General features: G+C 38.3%; 1 protein-coding gene across 2 annotated transcripts in view; it reads left to right on the top strand.

The window, feature by feature from the left end:
• Wdr7 (WD repeat domain 7) overlaps nucleotides 1-12,687 on the top strand; it is a 283,494-nt gene that overhangs the window by 108,723 nt on the left and 162,084 nt on the right. For both annotated transcript variants that reach the window (XM_052201384.1, XM_052201386.1), the window contains one exon: nucleotides 9,048-9,161. In XM_052201384.1, coding sequence (XP_052057344.1) covers nucleotides 9,048-9,161 — 114 coding nt within the window. The remainder of the gene's footprint in view (nucleotides 1-9,047; nucleotides 9,162-12,687) is intronic.

Below are 12,687 nucleotides of genomic sequence, written 5' to 3'. Positions count from 1 at the left end.
ACACACATGAGAGAGAGGGGGGGAGAGGGGAAGGGGGAGTTTGTGTGAGAATAGGCCATGAAAGTAGAATGTGTCAGAGGGAGGAGGCTGGAGTAGAGTTTGTAGAGTCTTTGCAGAAAGGGCTTTAAGGTAGGTGAGTTGTTAGTAACAATGATCCAAGTTTTATCTTTTATTCTGTAACACTGAATTTTGTAGTTGTTTTTTTGAATTCTATGGATTTTTTACATGGGCAATTATTTTATCCTTGAATAGTATGCATAGTCAGTGTTCTTTGGAGAGACAGAACCAGGATCAATAAGTGGATGATGGATGGATGGATGAATAGGTAGGTGGGTGGATGAGAGGTGATTAACTAAGAGGAATTGGTTCATGTAATCAAATAGGCGAAGTCTCACAATAGGTGATGCGCAGGGAGAAGCTCTGGGAAAATGTTAACGTTAGGGCTCAGTCTAAGTCTGAAGCCCAGGCAGCTTAAGAGTGTCTGTACATGAACTCAGTCAAGGGAGCACCTAAGTGAAGTCGCACACAGTAGCAGTGTGCATTGTTCTTCCCAAAGTGTGTGTATTTGATCTTCTGTCTTGGTAGTTCGTAGAGTTTTCTTATATTCTTAAGTAGGCAAATATGGACAGAATGTAATCTTAGTGTGTTCCGGATTACAGAGTGAAAGGGACTGGATTTCCTCCATTAAATATAAAGGTCAGCTTCAGGTTTTCCTAGACATCTTACAAGCTGAAGAAATTCCCCTCACTTTCTGATTTTCCTATAGTTTTAAGAAATTCACCTTTAAAGATGTGTCAGTTTTTATTAAATAATTACTATGATCTCTTGATTTTGTTTAGCTCACTCTTTGGATTACAGATTGGTTTTTTAAACTCAACCAGATTTGTAAATTCTTTTTGGCCACATTACATAAACCTTTCTATATATTGCGGACTTACTTGTTTATCAAGTAATTTCCCTTTCTTCCTCCCCTCTCCCCCGTTTTAGACAGGATCTCTTACTATGTAGCTTGGCTGGTCTTGAACTTTCTATGTAGACCAACCTACCCTCCAACTCACAGAGATCCATCTGTTTTCTGGGAACTGGGATTAAAGGCCTTCACCATTATGCCTAACCCACATTTGTTAATATTTCATTAAGGATATTTTACATTCTGTTCATGAAATATCTTAGTTTGTAGTGTTTAGTTTTTATTTCAAGTTTTATAACCCTGTTTTCTAAAATCCATCCATCAAAGAACCCATGTAAAATTTTGGTCTTTTGACCTCAGTTCCATTGAGATGTATGTATTCGCTCTGTAAACTCTCTATAATCCTCAGTGGAATTAATGCCTTGTACAGCTCTAGGGTTCCATTGATGACTTGACAGCATTGACACTGTATTGTATGAGTATGAGTCTTCATGGCTGTGCTGTTCTGTTCTGTAATATTACCCTCCTTCTCCTCAGAATCCTTCCTAGCAAACCTTGTGATGAAATGATGTGAGGGGTCAGGGAGAAGGCAGGGAACTTAGCAGTGTCGTTACCTTGAGCACTTTGTGTCTCTGGTTAAATGAGGATGAGTATAAATGGTTTCCTTATAATCCACAACTTTCACTTTCATTGAATCTCTTAATTTCATAGGAAAGGAAAATACCAGTGATCATCACTGTCCAGACTGTTTTTTAAAATATGTTTATTCCAGTTTCTCTGATTGTTTTCAGAATTACTAACTTACCAAAAAAAAAAATGAGAATGAGACTTCAAAGGTTATATTTTAATTCCTTTATATGAAAAATGATTTTTGAATTTTTTAATCATTTGAACAATGTGTGCTTTTTTTATTTGATATATTCTTTATTTACATTTCAAATGATTTCCCCTTTTCTGGCTCCCCACTCCCCGAAAATCCCATAGCCCTCTTTCCTCCCCCTGTTCCCCATCTACTCCTTCCCACTTCCCTGTTCTGGTATTCCCCTATACTGCTGTACTGAGTCTTTCCAGAACCAGGGTCCACTCCTCCGTTCTTCTTGGACATCATTTAATATGTGGATTATGTCTTGGGTATTCAAAGTTTCTAGGCTAATATCCACTTATCAGTGAGTGCATACCATGATTAATCTTTTGAGACTGGGTTACCTCACTTAATATGATGTTCTCCAGCTTCATCCATTTGTCTAAGAATTTCATGAATTCATTGTTTCTAATGCCTGAATAGTACTCCATTGTGTAAATATACCACATTTTTTGTATTCATTCCTCCATTGAGGGACACCTGGGTTCTTTCCAGCTTCTGGCTACTACAAATAGGGCTGCTATGAACATAGGGGAGCATGTATCCTTATTGCATGCCGGGGAATCCTCTGGGTATATGCCCAGGAGTGGTATAGCAGGGTCCTCCGGAAGTGTCATGCTCAGATTTCTGAGGAACCGCCAGAGTGATTTCCAAAGTGGTTGCACCATCTTGCAATCCTACCAGCAGTGGAGGAGTATTCTTCTTTCTCCACGTCCTCGCCAACACCTGCTGTCTCCTGATTTTTGACCTTAGCCATTCTCACTGGTGTGAGGTGAAATCTCAGGGTTGTTTTGATTTGCATTTCCCAAATGATTAATGATGTTGAACATTTCTTAAGGTGCTTCTCAGCTCTCCAAAGTTCTTCATGTGAAAATTCTTTGTTTAGCTCTGTACCCTACTTTCTAATGGGGTTATTTGGTTCTCTGGGTTCTACCTTCTTGAGTTTTTTGTATATATTAGATATTAGCCCTCTGTCGGATTTAGGGTTGGTGAAGATCCTTTCCCAATCTGTTGGTTGACGTTTTGTCCTTTTGACAGTGTCCTTTGCCTTACAGAAACTTTGTAGTTTTATGAGGTCCCATTTGTCAATTCTTGATCTTAGAGTATAAGCTATTGGTGGTCTATTCAGGAACTTTTCCCGTGTCCATGTCCTCAAGGGTCTTCCCCATTTTCTTTTCTATTAGATTCAGTGTCGGGTTTTATGTGGAGGTCCTTGATACATTTGGAGTTGAGCTTAGTACAAGGAGATAAGAATGGATTGATTCGCATTCTTCTGCATGCTGACCTCCAATTGAACCAGCACCATTTGTTGAAAAGGCTATCTTTTTTCCACTGGATGCTTTCAGCTCTTTTGTCGAAGATCAAGTGACCATAGGTGTGTGGGTTCATTTCTGGGTCTTCAATCCTATTCCATTGATCCGTTTGCCTGACATTGTACCAATACCATGCAGTTTTTAATCACTATTGCTCTATAGTAAAGTTTGAGGTCTGGGATACTGAATTCCCCCAGAAGTTCTTTTACTGTTGAGAATAGTTTTAGCTATCCTGGGTTTTTTGTTATTCCAGATGAATTTGAGAATTGCTCTTTCTAGCTCTATGAAGAACTGAGTTGGGATTTTGATGGGGATTGCATTGAATTTGTAGATTGCCTTTGGCAAGATGGCCATTTTAACTATATTAATACTGCCAATTCTCGAGCATGGAAGATTTTTCCATTTTCTGAGATCTTCTTCGATTTCCTTCTTTAGAGATCTGAAGTTCTTGTCATATAGGTCTTAAACTTGTTTGGTTAGAGTCACCCCAAGATACTTTGTTGTTTGTAGCTATTGTAAAGGGGGTCATTTCCCTAATTTCTTTCTCAGTCTGCTTATCCTTTGAGTATATAAAGATTACTGATTTGCTTGAGTTGATTTTGTAGCCAGCCACTTTGCTGAAGTTGTTTATCAGCTGTAGGAGTTCTCTGGTAGAGTTTTTTGGGTCACTTAAGTATACTATCATATCATCTGCAAATAGTGATAGTTTGACTTCTTCCTTTCCAATTTGTATCCCTTTTATCTCCTTATGTTGTCTAATTGCTCTAGCTAGGACTTCAAGGAGTATATTGAAAAGATATGGAGAGAGGGGACAGCCTTGTCTAGTCTATGATTTTAGTGGGATTGCTTCAAGTTTCTCTCCATTTAGTTTGATGTTGGCTACCGGTTTGCTGTATATTGCCTTTACTATGTTTAGATATGGGCCTTGAATTCCTGTCCTTCCCAAGACTTTTAGCATGAAAGGATGCTGAATTTTGTCAAATGCTTTCTCAGCATCTAATGAAATGGTGGTTTTTTTCTTTGAGTTTGTTTATGTAGTGAATAGCATTGATGGATTTCTGTATATTGAACCATCCCTGCATCCCTGGGATGAAGCCTACTTGATCCTGGTAGATGATCGTTTTGATGTGTTCTTGGATTCGGTGGGCAGGAATTTTATTTAGTATTTTTGCATCAGTATTCATAAGGGAAATTGGCCTGAAATTCTCTTTCTTAGTTGGAGCTTTGTGTAGTTTTGGTATCAGCGTAATTGTGGCTTTGTAGAAGGAGTTGGGTAGTGTTTCTTTTGTTTCTATTTGGTGGAATAGTTTGAAGAGTATTGGTGTTAAGTCTTCTTTGAAGGTCTGATAGAATTCTGCACTAAAACCGTCTGGTCCTGTGCTTTTTTTGGTCGGAAGGCTATCTATGACCCCTTCTATTTCTTTAGGGGTTATGGATCTGTTTAGATGATCTATTTGATCCTGATTTAATTTTGGTATTTGGTATCTGTCTAAGAAATTGTCCATTTCCTCCAGATTCTCCAGTTGTGTTGAGTACAGGCTTTTGTAGTAGGATCTGATGATTTTTTGAATTTCCTCGTTTTCTGTTGTAATATTTCCCTTTCCATTTCTAATTTTGTTAATTTGGATACTGTCTCTGTGCCCTTCGGTTAGTCTGGCTAAGGGTTTATCTATCTTGTTGATTTTTTTTCAAAGAACCAGCTCCTGGTTTTGTTGATTCTTCGTATGGTTCTCTTAGTTTCTACTTGATTGATTTCAGCCCTGAGTTTGATGATTTCCTGTCTTCTTCTGCTGGGTGAATTAACTTCTTTTTGTTCCAGGGCTTTCAGTTGTTCTGTTAATCTTCTAGTGTATGCTCTCTCCAATTTCTTTTTGGAGGCACTCAAAGCTATTAGTTTTCCTCTTAGCACTGCTTTCATTGTGTCCCATAGATTTGGGTATGTTGTGCTTTCATTTTCGTTAAATTCTAAAAAATATATGTTATTTCTTTCTTTATTTCTTCCTTGACCAAGGTATCATTGAGTAGAGTGTTGTTCAGTTTCCATGTGTATGTGGGCTTTCTGTTGTTTTTATTGTTATTAAAGACCACTTTTACTCCATACTGATCTGATAGGAGGCATGGGATTATTTCATTCTTCTTATATTTGTTGAGGTCTGTCTTGTGACCAACTATATGATTGATTTTGGAGAAGGTACCATGAGGTGCTGAGAAAAAGGTATATTCTTTTGCTTTGGGATGAAAAGTTCTATATATATATCTGTTAAATCCAATTGGTCCAAAGCTTCAATTAGTTTCACTGTCTCCCTGTTTAGTTTCTGTTTTCCTGATTGGTCCATTGATGAGAGTGGAGTGTTGAAATCAGCCACAATTATTGTGTTAGGTGCAATGTGTGCTTTGTAAAGTTTCTTTTATGAATGAAGGCACCCTTGTATTTGGAGCATAGATGTTCAGTATTGAGAGTTCTTCTTGTTGGATTTTTCCTTTGACCAGCAAGAAGTGTCCTTCCATGTCACTTTTGATGACATTAGGTTGAAAGTCAATTTTATCTGATATTAGAATGGCAACTCTGACTTGTTTCCTGAGACCATTTGCTTGTAGAATTGTCTTCCAGCCTTTTACTCTAAGGTAGTTTTTGTCTTTGACACTGAGGTGTGTTTCCTGTCTGCAGCAAAATGTAGGGTCCTGTTTACATATCCAGTCTGTTAGTCTATGTCTTTTTATTGGGGAATTGTGTCCATTGATGTTAAGAGATATTAGGGAATAGTAGCTATTGCTTCCTATCATTTTTGATGTTAATTTTATACGTGTGTGGTTATCTTCTTTTGGGTTTGATGAAAGAAGTTTAATATCCTGCTTTTTACAGGGTATAGTTTCCTCGTTGTAATGGTGTTTTCCCCCTATTATCCTTTGTAGGCCTGGGTTTGTGGAAAGATATTGTGTAAATTTGGTTTTGTCATGGAATATCTTGGTTTCTCCAAGTATAGTGATTGAGAGTTTCGCTGGGTATAGTAGTCTTGGCTGGTATTTGTGTTCTCTTAGAGTCTGCATGAGCTCTGCCCAGGATCTTCTAGCTTTCATGGTCTCTGGTGAGAAGTCTGGTGTAATTCTGATAGGTCTTCCTTTATATGTTACTTGGCATTTTTCTCTTACTGACCGAAGTATTCTTTCTTTCTTTAGTACATTTGGGGTTTTGATTATTATGTGACGGGAGGTATTTCTGTTCTGGTCCAGTCTGTTTGGAGTTCTGTAGGCTTCTTGTATATTCATGGGCATCTCTCTCTTTAGGTTAGTTTTCTTCCATAATTTTGTTGAAGATATTTGCTGGCCCTTTAAGTTGTAAATCTTCACTCTCACTTCTATAATCCTTAGGTTTGGCTTTCTCATTGTGTCCTGAATTTCCTGGATGTTTTGGGTTACAAGCATTTTCTTTGACTGTTGAGTCCATGGTTTCTATGGTATCTTCGACATCTGAGATTCTTTCTTCTATCTCTTGTATTCTATTGTTGATATTTGCATCTATGGCCCCTGATTTCTTCCCAAGGTTTTCTATCTCCAAAGTTGTCTCCCTTTGTGCTTTCTTAGTTGTCTCTACTTCTGTTTTTAGATCCAGGAAGTTTTTGCTCAGTTCCTTCACTTGCTTGTTTGTGTTTTCCTGTAATTCTTTGAGAGATTTTTGTGTTTCCTGTGTTGATCAAAGTTCTCCTGTATTTCTTTAAGTGATTTTTGCATTTCCTCCTTATTGGCTACTTAACTTCTGACCCATATTCTCCTGAATTTCTTTAAGTGATTTTTGTGTTTCCCGTGTAAGGGCTTCTAGCTTTTGATCATTTTTCTCCTGAATTTCTTTAAGAGATTTATTTATGTCCTTCATGTGTTCCTCTAACAGCATCTTTACCAGTGATTTAAATCCAACTCTTGTTTTTCTGGTTTGTTGGGGTATTCAGGACTTGCTGTTGTTGGAGAGTTGGGTTCAGATGCTGCCATAATGCCTTGGTTTCTGTTAGTAATGTTCCTCCATTTGCCTTTAGCCATCTAGTTCTCCCTGGTGTTAGATGGTCTTATTGTCACAGGCTGGTGCTTCAACCTACTGTGGACCTTTAAGGCTATTTCCGCGACACTGGATGACTGGGTTTCCTCTGGCATAGATTGCTGATATACTGCCTTCCTCTTTTGTGCCTTTGGAGCCCTGCTCAGTCTTGCCTCAAGCAATGTTATACTTGGTTTGTCGTGGTGAACCAGGTGTTCCAGGTCTGCTCTGTCATGGAGTGAAGATGGGGGGGGGGATGTGGGTGGTGGTGGTGGTGTCACTCCCTCTGTTGACTCTCACGTAGGACACAGACCTGGCAGAAGAACCACCTATGTGCTCAGGTCCTGGGCGCAGGCAGATCCCTGGCCGTTTGCACCCCAAGAGATCTTAAGCTCAGGATAATACAGTACCTAGTGATTCTTTTCTGTCCCAGCAGGCAGCGAAGATGGCCATGAGGAGTTGCTCTCTCTGCTGCTCTCCTCGCAGGACACAGGCCCCACACCCGACTGGCTGGCAGATGGACCAGCTGGCAGATGGACCACCTGTGTCAATGTGTCCTTTTAGAAATGTGTTTTTTCCTGTTTATTCTCCTCTCTTTGAGTTTATTTCTCAGATAGTGTTGATTAAGTAATTAATAGTTTTCTAATAAATCCTTCCTTCATGCTAAAATTGATCTTTTGAATTCAACAATAAATATATTTTGTAGGGTGGTAACACCATCATTTTCTGTTTATTGGGGGCCATTGTTTGGTATTGTTGCTGCCATCTTCTTTCCCTTAGTTATTTACCCCCTTCACCTCTCCCCTTCTTCCCCGACCTCTAAAGCAGCTCTGGTTAACTGATGCTGTCACAACGGTATTCTGTTTTCTACCATCAATCTTTAGGTCTTGTGCTCACCTGCTTGTGGATTCAGCTTGATACCACCCACAGTGGTGAATAAGCTAAGGTTCTTTCTCTCTGGGTGCTTTTGGTAAGCCTGGGAAATTGTGTAAGGCAATACACTTTAGAAGGAAGGAAATCCCTTAGTATCTATAGCATTTAGTTTGAAAACATTTAGATGGCTCCTATTTTTAGGCAAATATTAATATAATTCTTTAAAAACCTTGATGAGAAATTTCCACTTCTATAGTAACAATGATGGACTGGTAATAATCATATAAAACACTATAAAGTCTACTTTCTAGAAAGAGAAATAATATGGTAAATGCAGATTAACACCAGAATTTGTCTTTAGAGAGATAAGGTTATGGAGGAAAAAGGCATGTGTGTGAACTAGCAGAGTGGACACTGTTCAGTATGATACTTATGTTCTCGTCCCTGATTCTCCAGTAGCAGGACATGCTTTTCTTTGGAGGCAATGCATGCCTGCAAGCACACTCCTTCTTCGTCCTCACCTGCCTGAAATCCCCAAGTATGACCATACTAACACATGAGGGGGTAAACCTGCCAGTTAATTCATTCTTGATATGTTTTTGTCTGATTGCTGCATTAGTCTATCTAGATCAGGTAATGTAAGTGTAGCAAAAGTATTGGTGAAAGAAACCAAATAAAAATGTAATTTACATCAACATTTTGTATCTGATTTTCTCAGATGTTGATTAAAACTAAATACTGGATATATGTATGCACACTCACCCATATAATAACAGAGCATATATATATATATATATATATATATATATATATATATATATATATACACATACACACACACACACACATACATACACACACATATATGTATATATCATATATAACATATAATGTATATAACATATAAATATATATAAAACAGAGCGGCAATGGATACTCGATCGCTTTATCTGTTTATTTTTTCATGTGTGTTGGATGCTCCTCTCAGCGCGTGAAAGCGTTACAGGCTTCCCTCTACCTCTTTCATTTCCTAACGTGAAATCTTGTCCCTCACCTTTTTAGCTGGCGTCACAGCGGAAGCCATGCAGACCATGGCAGCTGCTCCAGATGCCTCGGGGCCAGAGGCCAAAGTCCAGGAAGAAGAGCATGACCTCGTGGATGATGACATCACTACTGGTAAGCCTGGGCAAAGTAATGGAATGTGTTGGAGTTCAGATCAGTGTTTCAAGCTGTTTTCTCAGTCTTCTAAGTCGTTTATTGGGGTTGTGTCTTGTGAGAGAAGGAAGGCAGGAATCTTTTAGGGGGGGGTTGTCTTTTATGTATGTATGTATGTATTTATTTATTTATTTATTTTCAACTCCGAATTTTATTCCCCTCTCGGTTTACCCTCCGACTGTTGCACATCCTGTACCTCCTCCCTATCCCCCTATCTCCCCGAGGATGTCCCCACCTACCACCTCCACCCCACCAGATCTCTAAACTCCCTGACACCTCCAGTCTCTTGAGGGTTAAGGGCATCTTCTCTGACTAAATCCATACCTGGCAGTCCTCTGCTGTATGTGTGTTTGGGGCCTCATATCAGCTGGTGTATGGTTGGTGGTCCAGTATCTGAGAGATCTTCGGGGTCCAGGTTAATTGAGGGTCACCTTCTTCCTCAGCTTCTTCCAGCTTTCCCATAATTCAACCACAGGGATCGAAAGCTCTTACAATTGGTTGGGTGCAAATATCTGCATCTGATTCTTTCAGCTACTTGTTGGGTCTTTTAGAGGGCAGTCATGCTAGGTCCCTTTTTGTGAGCACTCCATAGCTTCAGTAATAGTGTCAGGCCTTGGGACCTCCCCTTGAGCTGGATTGGGCCTGTCTGAAGACCTCCTTTTCCTTAGGATCTTCTCCATTTCCATCGCTGTAGTTCTTTCAGACAGGAACAATTGTGGGTCAGAGTTTTGACTGTGGGATGACAACCCCATCCCTCACTGCTGGAGGTGGGGTCTACAAGTTCCCTCTCCCTAATATAGGGTATTTCATCTAAGGTCCCTCTCTTTGAGTCCTGAGAGTCTCTCACCTCCCAGGTCTCTGGTGCATTCTGGAGGGTTCCCCCACACTCTAATCCCCTCAGGTTGCATGTTATCCTTCTTTCAGCTGGCCCTCAGGGATTTCAGTTCTTTTCCCCAGCCCAATACCTAACAATGTTCCCCTCCCTACCCCCCCCCCCATCTGCTTTCTCTCCCAGGCCCCTCCCCTCCCCCTTATGATTTCTTTCTTCTGCCTCCCAAGTGGGACTGAGGCATCCTCATTTGGGCCCTTCAGCTTGTTGACCTTTTTTGAGTTCTGTGGGCTGGATCTTAGGCATTTTACACCTTTTTTTTTTTTTTTTTTTTTTTTTTTTTTTACTAATATCCACTTATTAGTGAGTATATACCATGCATGTCATTTTGGGTCTGAGTTACCCTCACTCAGGATAGTATTTTCTAGTTCCATCCATTTGCCTGCAAAACTCAGGATGTCCTCATTCTTAATAACTGAGTAGTATTCCATTATGTAAATGAACCACATTTTCTGTATCCATTCTTCCATAGTGGGACATCTGAGTTGTTTCCAGCTTTTGACTATTGAAGTGGAATTGTTGGTTTGGTCCAGGGTGGCTCATGTCATTGTAACAGTGAGCCTGTGAGCTGGGCCCTTACTTTTCTGGAAATCTTTTAATTCTGAAACTAGGATCACTACTAAAGTTTTGAATATGTAGAAGAATATATGTGTCCATTAGGCTTTGGAAGGCTCTGCAATTAATTATAAGCTTGGCGTCAAGAATAATTACGTTGTAGTAATAATGTATATAGTATAGACTGCATAAGAAATGCACATAGATTCTTTACACTGAAATTGAGCAGTGAATGCTGCTTTTAAAGTTATTGACTTTGAGTGGCTATCAGATACTTTTACCTGTGTTCCCTATCATGGAATGAGACAGAAAATTTTAGAGTTCACATATGACATATGTAGCCTGTCTTTGAATTATTTTGACTAATTTTAATTGCTGAATCTCCACATTCATTGTGCTCAATTTCTTTGAATGTACTGAGGATAAAAACAGACGATAAATTTATTGAAATTAAAGTGGATTTTTTTGTTGTTTTTTTGTTTTTCATTTTTGTTTTGTTTGTTTGTTTGCAAATGCATAAAAGTAGTTGCAAATATGACTACAATCTGTAATTATTATTAAACATGAATATTAACCAAAAATTTAAAAAATATGACCAGAAAATAAGAGTAAGTTTTTTGATTAAAAAATCAAAAGTAGAATGTTCTTCCTTTCATAGCAGTATGTAGCACCTAAATGCTTTTAATTGGGAAAAAGTTGAGAGAACTCAGTATTTTTCTTTGATAATTGAAAAGCTTATGTTTAGAGCTGTACCCTTAGGCAAAGGCTTGGATTAAGTTTTGCCTAAATAGGAGAGCAGCAGATTTTCCCATGAGATGAAATGATGGTGCTTCCTTGTTATTTTTTAATACAAATTTTTATTCTTTGAAATTATAATTGTAACATTTCCCCCTTTTGTTTTTTTCCCTCCAATGTCTCCCACTTGATCTCTTTCATGCCTGTTTTTTCTTTGTTACATATATACATGGATACACACACATATGCATATATGTGGGAATATATGTGCATATATATATATTCCTAAATATATAATTAGAGCCTGCCTAGTCTATAATGTTACCTATGTGTATATAGTTGTAGGGCTCATATGCACTTGGAATTGGATTACCAATTAACATGTAAGTCTTCTGGTAAAAATATCATCTGTTTTAAATATAAATGCTATTGAAATCATTTAGCATTTAAGACTACAGTTCATTTCAATAGCAGCTAAATAAAATCCTTCCTTTGCAGATGCTTTTTAAGTAGAAAGATACTTTTGAGCTCCTTTTTATTACTTTTTAAAAACAGTGCTATGGATATGTTCTGTCTTGTAAGAGTAGTTGTTTAATTTCTTGCAAAGGGAAACTTTGCAGTATTAGAGCAGATCAGTGAATATTCTTGAATAAAGATCATCATGAGCCCTTAAATAAGAAATGAATTAAAAATTTAGATAACACAATTACAAACTCATGACATCGTCTCAAAGCTTTTGATTATATTCTTACAAGTTTAATGCAGTTTTAATGTAAGTCTCAGTTGGAGAATTAATTTGTGCTGCCTACCATGTATTTTAATCTGTTTAATTTGGCTAAACATGTGTGACGAATGGCATTTGTCAGTTGATTTATTTGCTTCATACCATGGGTACTAGGAGTAAGATTGTTCAATATCCAAGGACTTTAAATAACCAAAAAAGCCTTCGTTAACATGTTGTCAGAGCGGCGAGCGTGCTAGCGTCTGTTGATCGGCCAGGTTGCCTTTAGACTGTGTGACTTGATTAAGCTGTGATATAGATTTTTGTGACAGTTTAGAAGAAAACCATATTTCTTTTTATTGACTGGAATCCTATATAAATTGCATTATGAAAAATATGGTAGATGCATCTAGAAAAACCCGTTGTGTGCACAGTTTTATTTTGGGATGAGCAGCCTTGTTGAGTCCCAGCACTACAAGAACAAAGGCTGCCCAATATCTGTGAAATAAAGATCCATTAATATTTTTGCTTATTTTAAAGGAATTGATAATAATGCCTTTTTATGAAATACCTAGAAAATATGTCAT

The sequence above is a fragment of the Apodemus sylvaticus genome, chromosome 13 (genome assembly GCF_947179515.1).
Source record: "Apodemus sylvaticus chromosome 13, mApoSyl1.1, whole genome shotgun sequence".
Taxonomy (NCBI): domain Eukaryota; kingdom Metazoa; phylum Chordata; class Mammalia; order Rodentia; family Muridae; genus Apodemus; species Apodemus sylvaticus.
This window is presented reverse-complemented; position numbering and strand designations above follow the sequence as displayed.